We start from the raw sequence: 21,871 nt of genomic DNA on the forward strand, positions 1-21,871 counted from the left end.
AACTTACAAGATGGGATAATACCTTCCTTGGGGTTATTCTAAGGACTCTGTAAGATAAGAGATCTGAAAGGTGCTTTGTAACTTCTAATAAAGCTTTGAAGAATGAAAGACATTATCAGAATTAGAAGACAATCTGCTAGTGTTTCCACATGACTATCTACCCTTTAATATATATCCAGATGCCTTGGAGTTTGGACCTTTGCCCCTGGGTTTCTGGTGAGTGAGAGTAGTTTATGTCCTGGGCATAGATTCTGAGAACTAGGACACTGGTCCTACTTACCCAGTGATGTTTTCAACAATGAGATTTCCCTGCCATGTAGCTGAGGAGTAAAGAAGGGAAGAGCAGCAGCACGTCTGTGGACACAGATCTGCGGGACCCCTGGAGTTCTTTTTAGCACAATGTGCGATAATATCTATGGTTCTAGCTGTACTTTAACATGTATGTTTCTTTTCCTCATTTGTCTTAGATACCCAGCCACGTCTCCGTGTAAAGGACATCAGTCATTTCTTAATGCAAGACATTGCCTTTTTGTCTGGTAAGCAGACTTTTATGTATATTTAGATGAGATAAGTGTATGAATCAGCAAAGTTAGTTTGGTCCTTATTAGTATAAATATATATGTGTATATATACATGTGTATATATATGTTTATATGTGTGTGTATGTGTGTATATGTATATTTAGAGAGAGAGACACTATTTTAATAAAAATTTATACATTGTGTACATAGGTTTTCAATATGTTTAGATATGTGATTTAAACCAATTTTACCACCCTTGTATATTTCACTTTCTGACAAGTCTTTAGAAATCCATGATAGGTGAAAGTAGAATACGTCTCCTAGGTGGGTGCTGGCTGGGTAAGAGATTTTTCTCCTTCACGATATTCTGATTTCTTAAATGTTTATTACAAATTCTGTCAATCTTTCACCTAATCAAGCAGCACATACTAAGATTTATTATTTTTTTTAGGATTTCATTTCCATGTGATAAAAAGTTTACTTTTCTAAAATATATACCTATATTTGTATATGTATATGCATTTGTATATAATTTTAAAAATTGTGTTAAAACACACATAATAAAGAATTTACTATCTTCACCATTTTTAAGTGTACACTTCAATGGTATTAATCACGTTCTCATTGTGCAACTATCATCACCATTAGTCTCCAGAACTATTGATCTTATAACATTGAAACTCTATTAAAAAATAACTTCCCATTCCCTCCTTTCCAGCCCCTGGCAGCCTTCATTCTACTTTCTGTCCCTATGAGTTTGATTACTCTATGTACCTCATATAAGTAGAATCATACAGTCTTTGTCCTTTTATGACTGCTGATTTGACTTAGCATAATGTCCTTTAGGTCCATCCATATTGTAGCATATGTCAGGACTTCCTTCCTATTTAAGGCTGAATATTATTCCATATTATGTATATACTACATTTTGTCCATCCTTCTGTTGTTGGATACTTGGGTTGCTTCTGCCTTTTGGCTACCGTGAATAATGCTGCTTAACAGCATTACATATTTTTAGAGACATAACCATTCCTTTCCTTTTGACATGATCAGATATCTAGGGAACATTTTGCTTAAAGACAAGCTAATTGCTTTCAGGTATTAGAGTAATTTGAAATATACCATTAAACATTATATATATTATATTAAACAAAAATTTGTAAGTTATATGCAGTTTGCATGAAAATGAATGCTTCTTCAGGTGTTGGTAATACAAGAAACAATTTTATTTCTTTTAAGTAGCTCTTTTTTTTTTTCTCCTAAAATGATATCTACATGCTCAGTTTACTAAGGAAGTATTTACTTTATAGATGATTTTAATTAGGCACTTCAATCTAGCCTCTGCTTTAATGATTATAATTAGTGGCAATTGTGAATTAGTGGTGACTTAATGTGGTTTTATGTTTTATTTTATAAGTGGTATAAATGTGCGACATACTGTCACTGTTGAGTTCAGGGGATTTTACTGAAGATCAGTGTTTTTCAAACTCTTGGTCAGCCTTTCTTTGCATTGGTAGGATTTCTATACCATTGCTGCTATTACTACTTATGTTGTGTCTTCCACAAATCCATTAGAGCACCACTTATTTCCTGCAGTTGTATCCTGTATTCTTTCATGCTTACCACGACTCTAAGTTGTTGATTATATCAGTTTCCACTTGCTGTCAAACTGCCAATTATTCATTTTGAGTTTAGGCTCATAGCATTGGTAAAGAAAGTTATTTCCCAATATCTTTGGTTGTCCAATTTGAGGTATTGACTATATTTTTGATTACACATTCCATGAAATTTTCTTCCAAATATATTCATTCATTTTGTCCCCTCCCCTCATTTGGAATCTGTCACTTTTTTAACTTAGGAGCATGGTATCATTTTGGTTTATGTGGCAATATCATCCTTATAAAAGTTGCATTGGCAAAAAACTGTCTCCTAACTGATATTTTCAAATTTAGAAATTCTCTTTCTTGCATTGTTGTCACACAAATTATTAATTTGCTTGATTTTTAAATACTATTTTAGGAGGCCGGGGAAAGGACAATGCTTGGATCATTACATTTCCAGAAAACTGTAATTTCAGATGTATACCAGAAGAAGTGATAGCAAAAGTACTGACTTATTTGACATCGATTGCGAGGTATAGCATTTCCTAACATTTTTTCAATTTGTTTTATGTTGGATACCCATATGAGTGCAAAAACAGGAAAATGGCTTTTGAGTGTGACTGTTACTATTGTAAATGATCACCTTCAGAGTAGATAAATAGAAAGGGAAGCTGTCAGCTACCTAAATAACTATAAAAATTATACTGGGGATCTCTGAATACAAAACAAAGCCCTCAGAACTGCCAAGAGTCAGAGAGAAGCAAAAACACATTAAGCACAGAGGAAATATCACTCTTGATGAGATTGTCAACGTTGCCTGACAGATGAGGCACCGATGTTTAACTAGATAACTCTCTGGAACCATTATAGAGACCCTGGGGACTGCCCAGTCTGTGGCTGCAATGTTGATGGCCACCACCCTCATGACATCACAGATGACATCAACAGTGGTGCAGTGGAGTGCCCAGCTAGTTAAGAACTACAAAGGAAAATGTTTCAATTAAAGATCGTTTGACAACCAACTTAACTGTCTTTTCTAAAATGGTAGACAACAGATTAAAACATATTTAATAGTATTTTTCTGAACAAATGAATGGATGATCATTGGCTTATGATGGGTTTCACAAAAAGTTAAATCTAATGTCATGAAAGACAGTGGTCTATAAGGTTTACCAATACCCAAGATTGCAGTTTCCCAAATCCATTTTAGTGACCTATCTGCATTACACTGTCTCTTGTCTATTTAAAAAATTGACATTAATGCTGAAAAAGAAATTTTAAATAGTGAGTAGTGGAATATGGAATAAATTTGGTTTTCTAAGGTAGCACTTTGTGATAGCTTTCAAATCCAAATCTGTCTTTAGTTAAGACATCAAATGTAAATGAAATAATCAGAAGTAAGGATGTATCTAGCAAATTTGGATGATTACTAATAAATACATATTATTTTCTCTTATTTTGTAGGAAAAATGGATCTGATTCCAGGTTTACCATTATTCTTGATCGAAGATTGGATACATGGTCTTCTATCAAAATCTCTCTCCAAAAAATCTCAGTAAGTACCAGTGCATTTTTAGTAACTTATTATTTTTGTTTTACATTTTATTTTCTGTTTTGGGGGTATAGATTATTTTGATACTGATGGAAACAAAAAAGTTAGCTCAATCTCCTGTACCAACTCTTCTTCCTACTTTCCCATCTCACCATCCCATCTATTTAATTGTCTCCATCAGTAAACAACTACACCCAAAATAAAAGAATGAGTAGTAAATTGTTCCAATTATAAGTGAGAAGAGACTCATGGTTCCCTATGCCTTTCAGAGCAAGGCAAGTTTTTATGGGAACTTTCTAAAAATGGAAATAGCTGTGCTGTATACTCATTGTAATATGGAAAAGTATAAAAAAGAAAGTTTAAAACAGTAGTCAATCCAACCATCCAGAAATAAGCACTTTTTAACAAGTGCTTATTCCCTGGGATAGAGTAGGGAAGTGAGTCACCTGTAAAATGATATATCTCCCCTATTGGAATCTAGTCCCCAGCTCCCCAAGATCCAGATAAGAGAAAACAGTTTCCCTAAAGGAAACATTATGAGAGATGCAATCCTGCCGACAAGGAAGACAGTCTTTTACATTTTAAGCTCACTTGGATATAGTGGCATTGTCTGATACTTCTCTTTCGTCAAAGAGGAAGGAGATTAAGAACCCATAGACTCCTGAGCTGGTAAGAGTGGAGCTGTCTGTGGAAGCACCATGTTTTCAACTTTCTCTATCATACCAGAGTAGCTGGGAATCAATATATATTTTTTTTCTTTGAGAGTCCAACATCAACCATCTGAAATTCTTACTTTGTTTCCTGACACAGGAGGCCACACCCAGCAGAGAAAGTTGATTTATTTGTGAAGGCAAGACAAAAATCTATGTTGTTAGGCTTCAGAGACTAGCTTCTTTTTACTAAACTAAGTTGCTAACAAGTGTAAAAAATACACTTGAGCCCAGCTGGGCGTGTCTCAGCTGTTGAGCGTTGACCTAGGATCCAGGCGATCGGGGTTCGATTCCCGGTCAGGGCACATGCCCGGGTTGCGGGCTCGATCCCCAGTCAGGGGCCTGCAGGAGGCAGCCGATCAATGACTCTCATCATTGATGTTTCTATCTCTATCTCTCCCTTGCCCTTCCTCTCTCTGAAATGAATAGAGATATATTTTTAAAAAAATACAGTTGATAGTTGAACGATACGTCTTTGAACTATGTGGGTTCACTTATACACGGATTTTTTTTCAATGAATATTGTACATGTATTTTCTCTTATGAGTTTCTTAACATTTTCTCTACCTTACTTTGTTGTAAGAATATAGTATATAATACATATACCATGCAAAATATGTGTTAATCTACTGTTTATATTATCGGTAACACTGCTTCAGGTCAACATTAGGCTGTTAAGTTTTGGGGAGTCAATAGTTATTTGTAGATTTTAGACTGTGGGTGCTTGGGCCCCTAATCCAGCATTATTTAAGGGTCAGCTGTATACTGAACTTCCATGGTGAAATGAATGAGATCATTATTGTTTTCATACCCAGTATAAATTACTCATCTTAGGCAAGTCAGCAAATTTGTTTCTTGTTTATTTCTTTAACAGAGGTGTTTAATCATAAGATATTGAAAGAAGAGTTGATTCACACAAGTTACTAAAATTACAAGCCCTTGACTTTGTATAATATCTTTTTGCCTTTCAAAAGCAGTCACATTTTTAAACTAATGTTGATTCTCTTTATTTCCTGATTAAGTACTCCAGACAGGTGCTGTTATAATTGTCTTATAGATGAGGGAATTATATGGAGGTACACATTTTCGAAAGGTTATGTGAAGTCAAATAGCTAGCTAATAAAAAGAGCCAGAGCAAAAATTGAATTTTCATTAATTTCAGTTGGTGCCTTTTCCACCTGCTGCTTTTTATCAATTTCTAAGTGAAATTGGATTTTGGGTAGACAAATAAAATCAGTGATTTTTAGAAAAAAGTAAAATTCCTTTGGAGAGAGCAAGTCTGCCCTCCATATACAGTTGATCCCTATCAATGGGGCCAAATGAAGTAAAAGCCATTTTTTATTAATCAAATTGGTTACTTGGAGTAGAGGTCTTGTTTTTCCTCAAAGAGAAATATAAGATTCAGTTGTGATCCTATTGATCTGGGGTTAACAGAGGAATACAGACTTGTTTTTTGGGAGGTTATGCTCCCTTTTCTGTCTTTGTAGGAATGCTCTCTTACTGGGGAAGAATGAACCATGTTCAGCAAAGAGCTGGACGGACATTCAGAGTACCTTTATTCTTGTAACTGCCAAATTGACGGCATTGGGAGTGAGTGAGTGGGTGTACAGGTGATGTAGCTGGCTGTAGATTATTTTATGTTTCTTTTTAACATTCTAAACGTTTTTGCTTGTGGTAGTTTCTATACCTATATTCAAGAGCACATAAATTGTATCTCAACCATTAGTAGCCATTCGACACTGTTTGCAATAAAGGTAAATAGTGCAAGCTAACTTCGAGAGCAAAAGTTGGCATTCAGAAAGGATTTCTGGTGAAAATTGCCATTGTATAGATAGGTATAACTGTCTTTGGTATATTATTTTAAATGAGTGTCTAAGAAATAATTTTACAATTCAATTTGTAGACCTTAATTTGTAGATTCCAAAATACACTATGCAGTTAGGTTATACTTCATCATTCATGATAGGAGACAAGATTTTTTTTTAAGCATATCTTTATTGATTTCCGAGAGAGGAAAGGAGAGGGAGAGAGAGAGATAGAAACATCAATGACGAGAGAGTCATTGATCGGCTGCCTCCTGCACGCCCCTGACTGGGGATCGAGCCCGCAACTCAGGCATGTGCCCTGACCGGGAATCGAACCCCAATCTCCTGGATCCTAGGTCGATGCTCAACCACTGAGCTATGCCCAGCAGGGCAAGAAATTTTTTTTGTAGTTACACATTTTGGGGACATGGTAATTTGGGAGAGAATCCTATCCATCTTAAAAAACTTGCATGTTATGTTCCTTCTAGATAATCATCAGGAAAAACATTTAAAAACTAAACTTTCATAAGGCTTTTAACACATAATAGAATTTAATTTTTTTTTTAAAAAGTGAATTTTAAGTTACAGACCAGGGTAGGCAAAGGATGAAGGTATCAGTTAATACGACCTTCACAAAGATTCTTAGCATTCCACCTTAAAAATCAAACTGCGCAGAGGAGGAAGCCCGTCCCATCCAACCCTTTGGAGAAGAGTCTTTTTTTTCCCCTTCTGTGTCCACTCTTAGGACATGCCCGATCATCTTGAGCAGTCCAGCACAAGCTAATCCATGAGCTTCAATCAGGCTAAGTAATTGGGGAATGTGTCAGCTCTGAATTACAATGAGCAGCAGGGAAGGATTTGTCAGCTGACTAATCAGGGATAGTGGCTTTCTTACAATGCTGCCCCAGTGGTAATGGAAGCAGCTACAGCTACCGTAGCTTTGTTTGATAGAGATTTTTGGCTGCTGCTTTTCAATACTACCCAAGAAGCAGCTCATATTTCATCAATGTTGCATTGACAATTGGAAAAGAAGAGTGTTACTGTGTATAGGCGAGATGGCAGAAGCAACTCCCCCGAGAGGCAAGATGAGGTTCAGAAGGAATGCGGTAAGGGCTCTGCCTGCAGTCCTGAAAAGCCTGCTCGCAACTTCAAGTGCAGGGATGCTGCAGCATGGTGCTGTAGCAGAAACTGCTGAACCGGGCTTTTAAGGACGGATGGAGGGAATGGAGACTTGTATTTGCATGGATTGCATTAATGTGATGACTGTGATGTTGACATAGGGAAACACAGAATGTAATTTAAAAATCTAAATGTAATCAAGTTTTTATGAGGAAGCACCATTAGTGCTTTAGCATCGTGTTATTTAAGACTGTATGAACAATTTAGAATCATTTGGCAGAGTAGCTTTAAATCACTAGTTAAAATAATATCAACAAAAGGATTCATTCTTTCACCATGGTCAAGTAGAGTATACTACCATGGATAAGATCTGGAGACGACTTCATCAGTACTTAAAAAGGAAGCCCTTCATGGGTGTTATTGTACAAGTGAAACAATTTTTAAAGCCTTCTGATTCAAAGTCTGATTTTTATTCTTGTCCACATTAAAACTTTAAAGATATAGAATTCTAGCCTGTTGACAACCTTATTTTTTAAGGAAAAAAGAGTCACTCACTTTTCATTTTAGGCTAGAATTTAGAAATCTCTCCTTACAGATATGTTTCCAGCATTTTTGTACCTAAAATTTTGCCTTCATTAGCTCACTTATATACTAAATTCCCAGCAAATTTCTAAAGTGATATTTAGATATATTTTGGGGAAATGTGAAATGAAACTAGCTTATTTCACAATTAACTTGTTATTAACAGGGTTTAAATGCCCCTCTTTTTCTTTCAAAACTTAAGATAGCATTATTGATATTATGATTTAAAATATAATACCTGCTCATTAAAAATACTGAGACAACACACACAAAATAAGAAAGTAAAAAGCAGACATAAAAAATGACATTTGGAATCAGAAGTAAGATAAGGGAAATAAATGAGGAATTTTGTTGTTGAATGACAATGACCATCAGTGGGTGAGTAAATGTGTTATATTCTAAAAAAGCTCTTATGGAAAGCTATTTTAGAATTATAGTTTAGGATATGAATCTTTTTATTTTGACAAAATTGTATCTTTAGCTCTACACATGATTTTGTGTTATGGGAATAATAGCTTCAGACTTTTAATAGACAATTTATGGTACACAATAAATGCCCATGTAGGTACTTTGCAGTATTGGGTACAACTGGCATTAGTACTTTTGTTATCAAAAGTAACTGACTTGAGCTTTCAGAAAGTTCCTAATTCCTTTATATATAGGTGTTTTCTCAGTGCTGAACTTAGTTTCCTGTATATACACATTCATGTACACACAAATACAACACACATGTACTCATTGAAGAGACATATCTAGTACTGTGCTACACACAGATTACAAAGGTAAATACGGAGTGGTTACTGAGCTGAAAGGGTTCTCAGTCTAGTAGAGAAAGTAAAACACGTTCATAAATAAGCAATATGAAAGAACTTGTAAGAGGCCCCCAGGAACAAATATCTTGAAATGTAATTGATTAAGTCTAAAGCCCAGAATTATAGTGAAAGACAAATTTGTTCTGCTTACATGGATAGTGCTTAACCAGAGTGAAAAATCTGAAACTCATCTGGTGACACAGTGGTTTAACCTTTGAGAATCTTTAGAGTTGGCTGATAATGGAGGCTATCATAGGTAGTACCTGAAAGGATGGTACAGTGAATTTAAAGTCCAAAGAGAGGATTAAATTGATTACTTGGTGGGAATTGCAATGACTGTGGCCAAGTGAGAGGGAGGAGATGAGAACAGATATGTGACAAGAAGGGCAACCCACAAGGAAGGAGTATTTCCCAGGACTGGATTGCCCTTGAGGTCACTTGGCAAGTTGTTTGGTGATCTGTAGAGTAACTCATACTTTCTGTACTCTTTTAAGGGTGGGGTGGGGTATGGAAGAGTGTGGAAGTAAGAAGTACATGGCCTTGAAAACTCTTCTCTATAGCCTGAGGTCAAGAGATTTTTCCCAACCTACTCTAAACAGATAGTTTGGACCTTATTAAGGTCAATCACATGCTAACAACTAAGCATTATGTTATTTATATTAGATTGTACTAGTTTTTGTTTAGTAGGCTGCATGATGTCAAGTTGTTTCCAACAATTTGTTTGAATGTTAATATTTGTCCTCTTTTGTAGATGTCAAGTGATTCCTAAATGCTAGGCAGCAAGTCTGAATATGCATTCAGCTTATGCATTGTTAAGTATATGTCCTGAAAAGTATCGTGTCCTGGAAAGAGCTTGCCCTTAGGATTCAGAAAGACCTGAGTGCCACTGCTCCCTAACTGTAATCTTGGGCAAGTTATTGCACCACTGTGCTTCAGTTTGCTCATTTGTAAAAAGGCCATCATGCCTACTTCACTGCAGTGTTACAAAGGCTATATAGGGTAATATATGTAACAAGCCTGGCACATATGTAATAGGCTTTCAGTCCAGGGCTCCCTCTAATTGTTACTGCTTTTTGTTGTACTACATATTTTAAAAAAGCTGTACGAATATAAATTATTTTTATAGCAAAGCAACCAAACTTTTACATTGTATAAGTCATTTTAGATAATTTCAAATAACTAGAATGACTGAAAAGTATGCATAGGGTGTATGAATTGCCTCCTTTAGATACTTCACAAAACATACCAAACAAGGTTAATTGCTACACCTTAGTAGTGAAATGATGTATCAAGTTTATGCCTTTTGGTGGTGTTACTGCTGTCCTTACCTCTGTAAGGCCATATAACTGTGTGAGCTGAGAGAACGTATGAGGAGAAGGGAGTAAATCTCTTCTCTAGGAGGAAAAGGTCAGAGAAAGCTAATTCTGTGCCCATGAACCTGAAGAACCAGTAAGAACTGCTGCCGAGGGCCGGGGTAGGGCCATGCACAGTGATTGAATGGAGAAATGGCTCTGAACTTTATGAAGATAGGCAGCTTATTCGGTTTTTTACTTGAGTGCCTTTAAGCAGTCATATGTTGGAACTCCAAGTAACAATGCCCACAGTAAGCTAAAAGCAATACTGTTTCCTTTCTCATGCTACCTTTTTTTTTTTTTAAGAAATAATGACAAAGTAAAATAAGGCTAATACTTACCCACATCTTTTTGCTTTTTTGACAAGTTCTCAAAAATGATTTATGGTTTTAAAATCTAGGGTTTGATTTTGGAGAAAATAGAAATTGTACCTTTTCATGTTTATATAACCATACAGATTAGAGAGCCTTAAAGCAGCATACCCAAGAATTTAGGAACGTAGTTTCTCCAAACCAAAATGGGAAAGCTCAATGGTCTTGAGATGTATTTGCTGTGAGATATATATGCATGCATCTGATACTGTCTCTGTTATGTCATATGCTATTTGATTGCTCACTTGAATACTAGTTTTAAAATGGATTATCATGAAACATTTACCTTATGTAAATATCAGTATATATAGGAAAAGCACTGTCTCTCTATTCCCATCTGCAAACACATCTTGAATCTACATGGCCTTTCAGGTCAAAATTTCCCCAAGAGTTCCCTGTTCCCTCTTCCCTCCAGATTCTCATAGCCAGCAATCAGACAGAAAAGTGTACATATTATTGATATTGGCTCACGTTCAGGTATATGAAGTTTTAGTTTAGCATTTATAAACTAGTAGTCCATAGATGTGTTTTGTTTAGACCATATAGTATTTTGTGTTTGCTAAAGTGTTTTAACAAACTTCCAATTTGTTTCCCATCTTTTAAAATCTTGAAATTTCACAGAGAAACCTCTGGATTTCTGGCTTCTTTTAGAAATAAAAACATTTGGCAAATCTGGGTCCACCTTCCCACATTATATTTATCTGGAACTGAGTAGTGTGTTTCCCTTCCACAATGCTTTCCTATTTCCTTCACCATCTAGGAAGAGTGTGAATCACCATTTTCCACCTTGCTCAAGCTGTGTTTTAATTAAACCCTGCCTACTTCATGCATTTACATTATCCTAACACATGGTAGGCATTCAAATTTGTTACCTTTTCTTTAGGTTTCATGTCTAAACTCTTTACCTTCAACCTGATCCTTGTACCATCTTTGCTATGCTGCCCCAAATTCCTCCTGTTGATAAACTAGTTTATCAAATAGCGACAATAACTGATTTAATAAATAGCTAACATTAAACCCTGACTTTGGAGCAGCTGAATAATTCCAAACTCTGCTGAAACTCTTCCCTGTGGGTTCTGTGGACAGTGGTTCTACTATTCTCTTCTGCGTACTTTGTCCCCTGCTGTGTGATCAGCTGTCCCTGGACCTGACCACTGTAACAGCCTTGTTCTCTTAGGAATGGCAGGGTAGAGACCAGGGCCCTACCTCAGGTAGAGGCTTGCCACATGGCTTTCTCTGTTCCCATAGTACCCTCCACCCCAATTTTGGAGGAGGGTATTTCATGTTTTAAGTTGGTCATCCCTAGGGTCTTGCATCCATAGATTTCCTAGTCAATACCAGAAAATGTGATATTAAGGAAAGTCAAAGAGAAGATGAGACCACATCAACCTAGAATCCATGAAAGAATAAAAGTAATTTTGCTTTAAGTTTTGGCAAAAGTAGGGTGCTTTCAATTCCATTGAAAAGTGAAAAAATAAGCTGGATCAAAGCAGGTAAATATAATAATAATACTAGTAATTTACCTATGAAAGGCTTAACTCCTGAAGTGAATGGGATAGAAATAGAATCAGTGTTCTCAACCTAAAAATAGGACTGCAGTTCTCATAAATCCCTTGTCAGTCTCTCCTTAAGCAAGACTTTATCCATATTCTGGTATATTTCTACCTAAACCTGCTTCTCCTTAGGTCTAAGAGTCCAAAGTAAATTATCTTATTAATTTTTTTAGAATTTAAAAAGTACCTTTATATTCCCTATTTCTTTTAATTCTTACAATAATTGTGGGAAATATGTACCATGCTTGGCATAAAATAAAATATACATTGTGTACATAATAGAGTTTATAATGTACCTTATCATCAGAACTCTTTGTCTCTACTGTTGCTCTATAAAAGTTGGCTTTGATCTTTGAAATAAGCTTTCTCCAGCAGCAGGGGTCATGACTACCAGTAGCTCTGGAATTGTGCCCTCAGTTTCCTTCCCTCAGCACTAATTTGAAAAGTCCTAGGGCAGGACTTTGGTCCTGCTTACATCAAATTTTCATCCCACTACTAATTATTGTGTATTAGAAGGGCAAGGTCATGTTGAAAGGTAACAGTTTTTATTTTGAACTAATATTGAGAATAATAACAGGCTTTCTTAGTTGGTTTATGGTGCTATAACGGAATACCATAGACTGGGTAGCTTATAAACAGAAATTTATTTCTCACAGTTTAGAGGCTGGAAGTATAGATCAAGGTGCTGGCAGATTCAGTGTCTAGTGACAGCCCACATCTGTTTCATAGAAGGTCATCTTTTCTCTGTGACCCCACATGGCAGAAGGTGTGAGGGATATCTTTGGGGGTCCCTTTTATGAGTACTAATCCCATTCATGAGGGTTCCAACCTCATGCCCTAATCACCTCCAAAAGGTCCCACCTCCAAATATCATCACATTGGGGCTTGTTTCAACATGCGAATTTGGGGGAGACAAACTATTCAGTGTATAGCAGAAAAGAAGAAGTTTCTCATGAAGGGAGAAGGTAGCAGAAACATTGCTACCTGAAGGATTTAGGAGTTGGAAAGCCATCTCAATTTGTGTCCATTTATTATCATTGTCTAATTTATTGATTTAACTGTGTGCTCTTTTACCTAATTGTATGACACTCTGTTCTCTTTCCCTCTAGTTATCAGTGCCTTTTAATAGTTTTTATCACTGTTTCAAATAGAATTTTTAAAAGCCCTCATTTATTTTTTTAAAATGTTTTTATTGATTTCAGAGAGAGGAAGGGAGAGGGAGACATAGAAACATCAATGATGAGAGAGGGTCATTGATCGACTGCTTCCTGCACGCCCCCTACTGGAGATCAAGCCCCAAACCCGGGCATGTGCCCTGACCAGGAATTGAAACCTGGATCATAGGTTGATACTCAACCACTGAGCCATGCCAGCCAGGCTAAAATTCCCCATTGAAAATGTCATTTCCCTAAGAGTTTAGGTCTTATACCTCAGTGAAAATTATTTATTATTTATTTATTTATTTATTTATTTATTTTTTAGAGCAAGTTTGGGTTCACAACAAATTGAGCAGAAAGTACAGATTTCCAATTAAGTCTGCCCCACAATATCTTAATTTTTGTTTTATAACTTTATTTAATTACTAATATTTCAACATGCCTGAAATATTAGTGTATTTTAAACATTCTTGACATATTTTGCTTTATTATGCTTTAGTCTGCTGTTTTGAGGCTGACTCCCAACTCTGCATTCCCAGTCTGCACTTCTTTCCCTCCTTCCTTGTACATAAATTTGTTAGTGGACATCATCTGGGTGTCCTGCTCACCCTTCCAAGCTAGCATGTCCAGGAATGGAAACCAGTACCTTACCACCTCCTTAAAGCCTGCTTTTCTTGTGTTCCTTACCTCAGTGAGGGTTGTACTATTCACCTAGTTACTCAAGCCCGAAATCTGGAGACTGATTTTCTAGCTCACCTGCTTTCAGTCTTGTTCAACTCCAGTCCCAAAGCCAGAATGATTCTCCTAAAATGCAAACTGATCATGTTATTCTGCTGCTTAAAACTTCTTAGAGTCTTTCCTTGCTTCCAGGGGAAAACCCTAGGTCTTTCTTGAATTGCCTCCTGCCCATCTTTTTAGCACTATCTCATTGCTGCTCCCCAGCATCATTTTCCTCTAGCTTCCCTGATTGGAACCTCTTGAAGAAGCGGGGTAGTATAGTGATTAAAAACACAGACTCTGGTGCAAATGAAGACTTCACTACCTGGGTCAAGTTATACTTAAACTTTCCAAACCTCACTTTTCTTTATTTGTAAAAGAGGATTGCCTAACTACTTCAATGGATTATTTTGAAGAGGAACTATGATAATGTTGGCAAAAATACTTGGCATAGATTAAGCATTTGATATATGGTATTTTATTATTATTGTTCTATACTAGCCCATCCCTTACTAATTTTGCATAGTTCCCTAGTCTTTTGCATTCTTTCATTTAGCAATTATTTCTTGATCACCTACTATGCACCAGTATTTTACAAACTGGGGAAACTGGTGCACCAGAATGACATTCTCTTGTTTGAATTAATTCTTCCCTATGCTTTGAAATCTTTCTTGACATTCCTAGGTCTAGGATGCTTGGTGCTACCACTTCCTGTTGTATATTATTCTAATTTCCTCGTTCCATTTATCAACTTATGCTATAGAGCTAATGATTATTAATGGGCTCCACTATTAGACTGTCATTTTCTTGCAAGAAGGGTAGGGACTAATTTGTGTACATGGAATGTTAACAGTGCCTGATAATTATTTATTTAAATACATGGAGTGGAAACAGAAAATATTCAGTGAATGTTGCTTGGATGAAAATTAAAATTTGAGTTCTTAATATACTTTTCTTCTAGGTTTACTACAAGTATATAGTATTTTAGTTTCCTTTGACTTTTAGGGCTATCCTAGGAACCTGCCTCCTAATTCTGTTTTACAGGGAATAAATGCAATTTGAGTATAAATAACTAACTTTAAAATGAAGGTTAAGAGATTAATTCTTCGTAACTTGGGGCTTACTTTAGTGTGAGAAAATTCCATGACACGAGCATTGCAAAGATGTGACCTAATGACCTCACATTGGTTTTGCTTTTATTTTCATGTTTTTAGATTTTATCAATATCCATTTTTAAAGTTTGTCCTTTTAGTGGCTTTTATGACTTTAAAATTTGTTTCCTTTCATTACAACTCTATGATACGTGTTCAGCTGAGTGCATGTTGTGACAATTTTTTCTTTCCTGTGTTCTTTCTACAGATTTCCTTCCCTGGGAACTTACACTTGGTATTGGTTCTACGCCCAACCAGTTTTCTTCAACGAACTTTCACAGACATAGGATTTCGATTTAGTCAGGAAGATTTCATGCTCAAACTCCCGGTAATAGTATATTTTTGAAGTGTTTTGTCCCTTATATTCTCATGAAGACGTTGCACCATGCTGTTCGTGTTTTATTTGTGCTCACAAAGAATTTAAAAGAAAAAAATATAATTTGTCTTCCAAAAATGCAAATTTAAAATGACTAAAAGTCTTCTACTGTTAAAGAAATAGATTAATCAATTTTTAATGAAGCAATTACTTTTACAAAAGATATATGCCACATATGCTATATATATATAGGGTGGGGCAAAAGTAGGTTTACAGTTGTGAGTACATGAAAAAGAGTTTATTCGTGGACCATTATTTATTAATTATTGTATTATTTTTCATACAAACAATTGTAAACCTATGTTTGCCTCACCCTCTATGTGTGCATGCATGTATAAAATCAAGACATTTCATTTCAGAAAATAATGAGTATGTGTTTTGTGTACTTGAACTCCCATGAACTTACATCCTGAGCTAGTTCAAAGTATCATGTTTTTGTTTTTTTAAAAGATACTTTTATACATTTTTAGGGCTAGGAATAGAGTGCTCATAAATTTTGATACTTTTGCAAAGATCAGTCTCTCCTGATAAATTATAACTGACTACATAAAGCCCTTTTACTTTGTGGTAGGCATAACATCCTTTCAGAAGGTTGAGCATTAACAGTGCAAAATTTTAAATCAAGGAGAATCAAGTGTTTGGGTTTCTATGGAGATTAATTTTGCTTTACAGAGAAATGTTTTGTAAATGAAGACTCTTATTACCTGAAGAAGGTAGTGCATTACGTGTGTGGGTGGATGTATGGGAGAGAATTGTTAGAGCCATTTATAAAAGATAAATTTCTGCTAAGTGAATGCTAAAGTTCATTGTACAGTTGAATAGAGGGATGCCATGAAGGGCAGTTAACAGTATCTTTCTTGCTTATTTATATAGGTGGTTATGCTGAGCTCAGTTAGTGATTTGCTGACATACATTGATGACAAGCAATTAACCCCTGAGTTAGGCGGCACCTTGCAGTACTGCCACAGTGAATGGATCATCTTCAGAAATGTATGTTTCTTTTGCCCTTACTGTAGATCCTATAGTTTATGTTAGTTTTTAAATCTAGAGCTAGAATTCTTTTCCTCTTTGAGAAAAACAGATTTCTGGGGCTCCTAGTTTTTAAAAACATGTAATTCAACATCTTGATTTTCTTCCATAGGAAATATCTAGAAATGATGAAGAGTTACTGAGAATGGCAGTTGAAGGAGAGGCCTAGGGAATAAAGAGATCTTCCTCTGTCTACCCCCTCCTGTGGCCATGTAGTGACTTGAAGAAACAAAGGGTTGGAATTCACACCCTAGCAATGATGATTTTTAGCTGTGTAACCTTGTACAAGTTATATAACCTCTGAGTCTCAGTTTTCTCAGCTGTAAAATGGGAATAATAATACTTTAACTCTTAGGGATATTGGGAAGATTAAATGAAATAACAAATGTAAAATGTTTAGCATGGTGCCCGGCATATGGCGGGCCCTCAAAAAAAGTGCAGATCATGCCTTGGCCGGGTGGCTCAGTTGGTTGGAGTGTTGCCCCATACAACAAAATGCTTGTGGGTTCAATTTACAGTCAGGGCACATGCCTAGGTTTTAGGTTCAATCCCCTGTTGGAGAGCATACAGGAGGCAACCAATCTCTCTCTCTCTCCCCCCCCAACCCCATCTCCCTCTCCCTCTCTCCCTCTCCCTCTCCCTCTCTCCCTCTCTCCCTCTCTCCCTCTCTCCCTCTCCCCCTCTCCCTCTCTCCCTCTCCCTCTCTCCCTCTCCCTCTCTCCCTCTCTCCCTCTCTCCCTCTCTCCCTCTCTCCCTCTCTCCCTCTCTCCCTCTCTCCCTCTCTCCCTCTCTCCCTCTCTCCCTCTCTCCCTCTCTCCCTCTCCCTCTCCCTCTCTCTCTCCCTCTCTCTCTCCCCTCCTCCCCCTCCCTCCCTCCTTCCTTTCCTCTCTCTAAACATATCCCTGGGTGAGGATTTTAAAAAATGCAAATCATATTGTTAATCTTACCATGGTAGTGGTGCTCCTGAGGCAGTTACATTTGTAGCAAAGACTCCTGTTCTAGAAATTTACAAATAGGCAAAGGCCCTGCACCTCACAGGGGTGAGTTTGTTGTATAAGAATCTTTACTCCAAATCCCAGAGACACAGGAATCTTCTGAAGGATGTAATTAAATGATGTTTAATTAAACTAGGTTTCTATTTTCTTCATATTTATTCTTCATTCAATGGTCCTATTCATTCATATGAAGGTATATTGTCAAAATTAGTAGTGGCTAGCCTTAAATAACTGATAAAACTATAAATAAAAAAAGCAGATACCTTGAGCTGTGTGGTAAACAAGGGATTTATATGCTCTCTATATGTTGTCCTTCTTTCTCTGAGTAATTGATTTAGGAAACAAACAACAGAATGTTACTTGACATTTTAAGGCAACAGAACCTGAAATGAATTGTTGTGACTAGATATTCCCTCATCACCTCATTCTGTCACCGTGCTTGGAATGCTAATGCTTGTTCATAAATGTTAATAAATATAAAGTGGCTTTGATGTTCCCATCTCCCTTCAGAAGTAAATTTATTATAAAGCAATTTTATAATTACAGTGTTTTCCTTATTCTAGTAAACTCTGCGTTTTTCAAGGTCAAAATAAATCACTCAGTACATGGCATCTTTAAGAAATAGTTTTCATCGATGTCCAATAAATAAGTACAGAAATTCAGATAAAAGGCATTAAAGAAGACTCTTCACCTTACTATAGTTTTTTAGAGGCTTAGCTGCAAAGTTAAGAGTTGATTGTCAAGGGCAATGCCAACTTCCCTTAGCAGAGGAGAGTTCATCGTATATGTTTGCTCTCATACCTAAATAAAAGTAAATACAATTACTAACCCAGCTTTTGATATGCTGACAGTTTCCACAGGATTAAAAGAATCACTGGTTCTTTGCAGGCTATAGAAAATTTTGCCCTCACAGTGAAAGAAATGGCTCAAATGTTACAGGCCTTTGGAACCGAACTGGCTGAGACAGAACTACCAGATGATATTCCTTCAATAGAAGAAATTATTGCAATTCGTGCTGAAAGATATCACCTGTTGAAGGTATGTCTGATAGAGGGGACAAACAAATGTTTTTCATGGACTTTTTCTAGAGAGGTGTTTGTGTCCATTTCACGCTGATTAGTGGGTAGGGATACAAAATATATATTTATATATTATAAAGCACACTAATAAAAAATAAGAATACTTGACAAAAGGAGAATGTCCTGGATATGTTAAATCTAAGTGTCCCCTTTGTTAATGATGCTTTTTCTTGAGAAGTTGTAAATTGAATAGCTTACAAACACTCCAGAATAAGAAATCCATGGTCATTTTTGTTACCACATATTCTTTATCCTGTGGAAAGGCCCTCATTTGGAAAGTTAGAGCATCAAGAAGCATGCAGGTGTTCTGTTTTAACATCTACCGCAAGTAGGATGTAAAATGGAGAACTTGATGAGTCAGGAGGCCTGGTTTCTTGTCCTAACTCTGCCATATACTAGCATTGGGACTAAGCCAAACATTGATAAATTACTTACAAGCTTTCTTTTCCAAAGAGTACTAGTTCTTGATGTTTTCTAAAATAAGTAGTTTATTTTGCTCTCCTACCCAGTTGTCTGGAGTGTTGGTTTTTGAAGGATTCTGAGTCACGATTCAATCACTAAGTACTTTAAAATCACCTTCCCCAAAATATTTATGAATCATTTGAACAAGCATTAGACTTCCCTGTAGAACTCATGTCCTTCACATGATAATAGGCTGTCTGGGGCACTAACAGATACAAGTTCTATGTAGAGGTGATATTTTTAAATTAAGGAAAGTGAAATCTTAAACCATAATCTAAAAGCAAAACTCTGTTCAAGGAAAGAAAGCTTTGTCTCTCATAAGCTGTATGATTGGGTAATTTTCTTACCTTCTCTAAATTTCAATTTTAAAAAAAAATATGTCTATTGATTCCAGAGAGAGGAAGGAATGGGGGGGAGGAGAGAGAGAGAGAAACATCAATGATGAGAGAGTCACTGATTGGCTGCCTCCTGCATGCCGCAGAGTGGGGATCAAGCCTGCAACCCAGGTGTGTACCCTGACCGGGAATCGAACCTTGATTTCCTGGATCCCAGGTCAATGCCCAACCGCTGAGCCATGCCCGGCCAGGCAAATTTGAATTTTTTTATATCTACAGTGAGGTTGATGATGATGATACATGCATACCTTATAGGGTTGTTGAAATAAATGAAATAAAGTATGTGATATGTGTATGTACCACAGTGTTTCTCACCTAGTTGGCAATAGCTCTTAATGTTTATGTTCTTATTCCTATTGGTGGTAGTGTCATGGAATCTGTTTCTGGAAAAATACATGTGCATCCAAATTATTGGCTCTTCTGAAGGAAGTCATAGATCGCTCTTACATGCCTGAAGAGTCCACTGTCGAAGGTTAAGACCTTATGAATAGAGGCATATGCTTCATGATTAATTAATCTAAATGTGGACATAATACTTATGGCAGGCAATGATGGGCAGCAATTAAGGATTAGTAGGAAAGGCATCTAATTATATCTGAATATACATTAAATATTATTTGTAACTATGCTTTCTAGTGTGGTACTCTTGATTATGTACTACTGCTTTATTGAAGTACATTAAAATATTAGAATAGAATAACTTAGAACTTTCTACCAGTAAGAGAAGAAGTCTACAAATGGTGCATGGTGTATGTCTGCCTGTAAAGATCTTATAGAAATAGTGATTGCAACAGGTAGAAGCTTCTTGGAGATTCTCACAGCTTTTGGATTCTGTGATACTGAGGCATTTCTTGGTTGTTTCAATTATGAAAGCAAAGGTCATTTAAAACTACTGTTTCTATTCTGCATGCTGTAGGTATATGCTTCCTTCTCTGCAGGTCATTCAGATTAGGTTACTAGCAGGTATTTGATACATTCTATTGTACCTTTGTACAGAATGATATTACAGCTGTAACCAAAGAAGGAAAAATTCTGCTAGCAAATCTGGAAGTACCTGACACTGAAGAATCTTTCAGTTCAAGACTTGAACATCATGAGCAAATAAGTGGTGACTGGCAAACAGTTAATAAGTGAGTGCTTTCTTTTGAGTATAGAGTTACTTATTTTATACTTTTGAAAAAGAATTAAACATTTTTGCTGCAATCTGTTAAGTGTTATAGTATTCCTGGATCTCTGGAAATCTGAGAACTCACTCCTGAGCTGTCTCAAAAAAGTTAGTTTGCTTGCAGATGGGGTTCTATGGACACTGATGGTCTCTACTTGGACCAAGTGTCATGAGCTGTGACTTTGCCTTCAATTCTTAATGTCCAGACCAGGTTTATCTACATACCTATAAAACAAGCCTTTGTTTTTAAGGAATTCTGTGACTTTTCTTTGTTAAGATTGCTGACTCAAGTACATGATATGGAAATTGCTTTTGATGAATTTTGGGAAAAACACCAACTAAAAACGGAGCAGTATCTGCAACTATGGAAATTTGAGCAGGATTTTCAAGAGGTCAGTTGAACATTTCTTTTTCAAAATTTATTTTATTTAAAAAATATGTCTATTGATTTCAGAAAGAAGGGAGAGGGAGAGAGATAGAAACATCAATGATGAGTCATTGATCAGCTGCCTCCTGCATGCCCCCTACCAGGGATAGAGCCCTGACCTGGAATTGAACCGTAATCTCCTGTATCATATGTTGATGCTCAACCACTAAGCAACACTGGCCAGGCTAAAATTTGATTTTAGAGGAAAGGGGAGAGGGAGAGAAACATTGATCAGTTGCCTCCTCCTTGTACCCCTACCAGGGATCGAACCTGCAACCTGGGTAAGTGCCCTGACAGGGAATCGAAACTATAACCCTTAGGTGCTCAGGGCGAAGTTCCTACCAACTGAAGCACACTGACCAGGGCTAAATATTTCTTTATACATTTATTTTCATTATGTCAGAAGTTTTTATTTCTTGATTATTAGAAATACAGTCTCACAAGATCACCATTTAAACCCATAGAGAGATGGGGGAGAAAAGGAGGCAACTGTGAGTGAACCTTGACCTTGAATGAAGAAAACAGCTACTAAATGCCAAGACTTCTACTTCTGTGGTTTACTCATTTCCTTCAAAAGAGTACTGATGTGCTAACATATATGAGGACAAAGTTGTAATGTACCCTGGTATTTGTTATTCATATTTATTTTAAATATAAAATGCTTTCAGACTATGGGATAGCTTTCCTAGGAAATAATATAAATTTCCTTCTTGATTTTTTTTTAGAAGATCTTATTCCTCTGCTGACTATATTTAACATGATCTAACAAAACTTTTTTCCCCCTGATCCAGCAATTTATACTTATGAAAAGCCTGATGGATGAAATTAAATCATGTTAATTATACATTATTTAAAAGGTTAAAAGTATATTCTAGTTGGGTAGTTCTGGAAAACCCATCATATATAGTCAAAAGACACATAATTAATTTTTAAAAAATAT

General features: G+C 36.3%; 1 protein-coding gene across 1 annotated transcript in view; it reads left to right on the forward strand.

The window, feature by feature from the left end:
• The first annotated feature begins 496 nt into the window (after positions 1-496).
• MCF2 (MCF.2 cell line derived transforming sequence) overlaps positions 497-21,871 on the forward strand; it is a 60,968-nt gene continuing 39,593 nt past the window's right edge. The window contains 8 exon segments of the mRNA XM_087813296.1: positions 497-536; positions 2,541-2,655; positions 3,587-3,677; positions 15,212-15,331; positions 16,253-16,369; positions 18,292-18,441; positions 20,336-20,469; positions 20,782-20,896. Coding sequence (XP_087669422.1) covers positions 512-536; positions 2,541-2,655; positions 3,587-3,677; positions 15,212-15,331; positions 16,253-16,369; positions 18,292-18,441; positions 20,336-20,469; positions 20,782-20,896 — 867 coding nt within the window. The 5' untranslated portion in view covers positions 497-511.

The sequence above is a fragment of the Miniopterus natalensis genome, chromosome X (genome assembly GCF_054644295.1).
Source record: "Miniopterus natalensis isolate mMinNat1 chromosome X, mMinNat1.hap1, whole genome shotgun sequence".
Lineage (NCBI taxonomy): Eukaryota > Metazoa > Chordata > Mammalia > Chiroptera > Miniopteridae > Miniopterus > Miniopterus natalensis.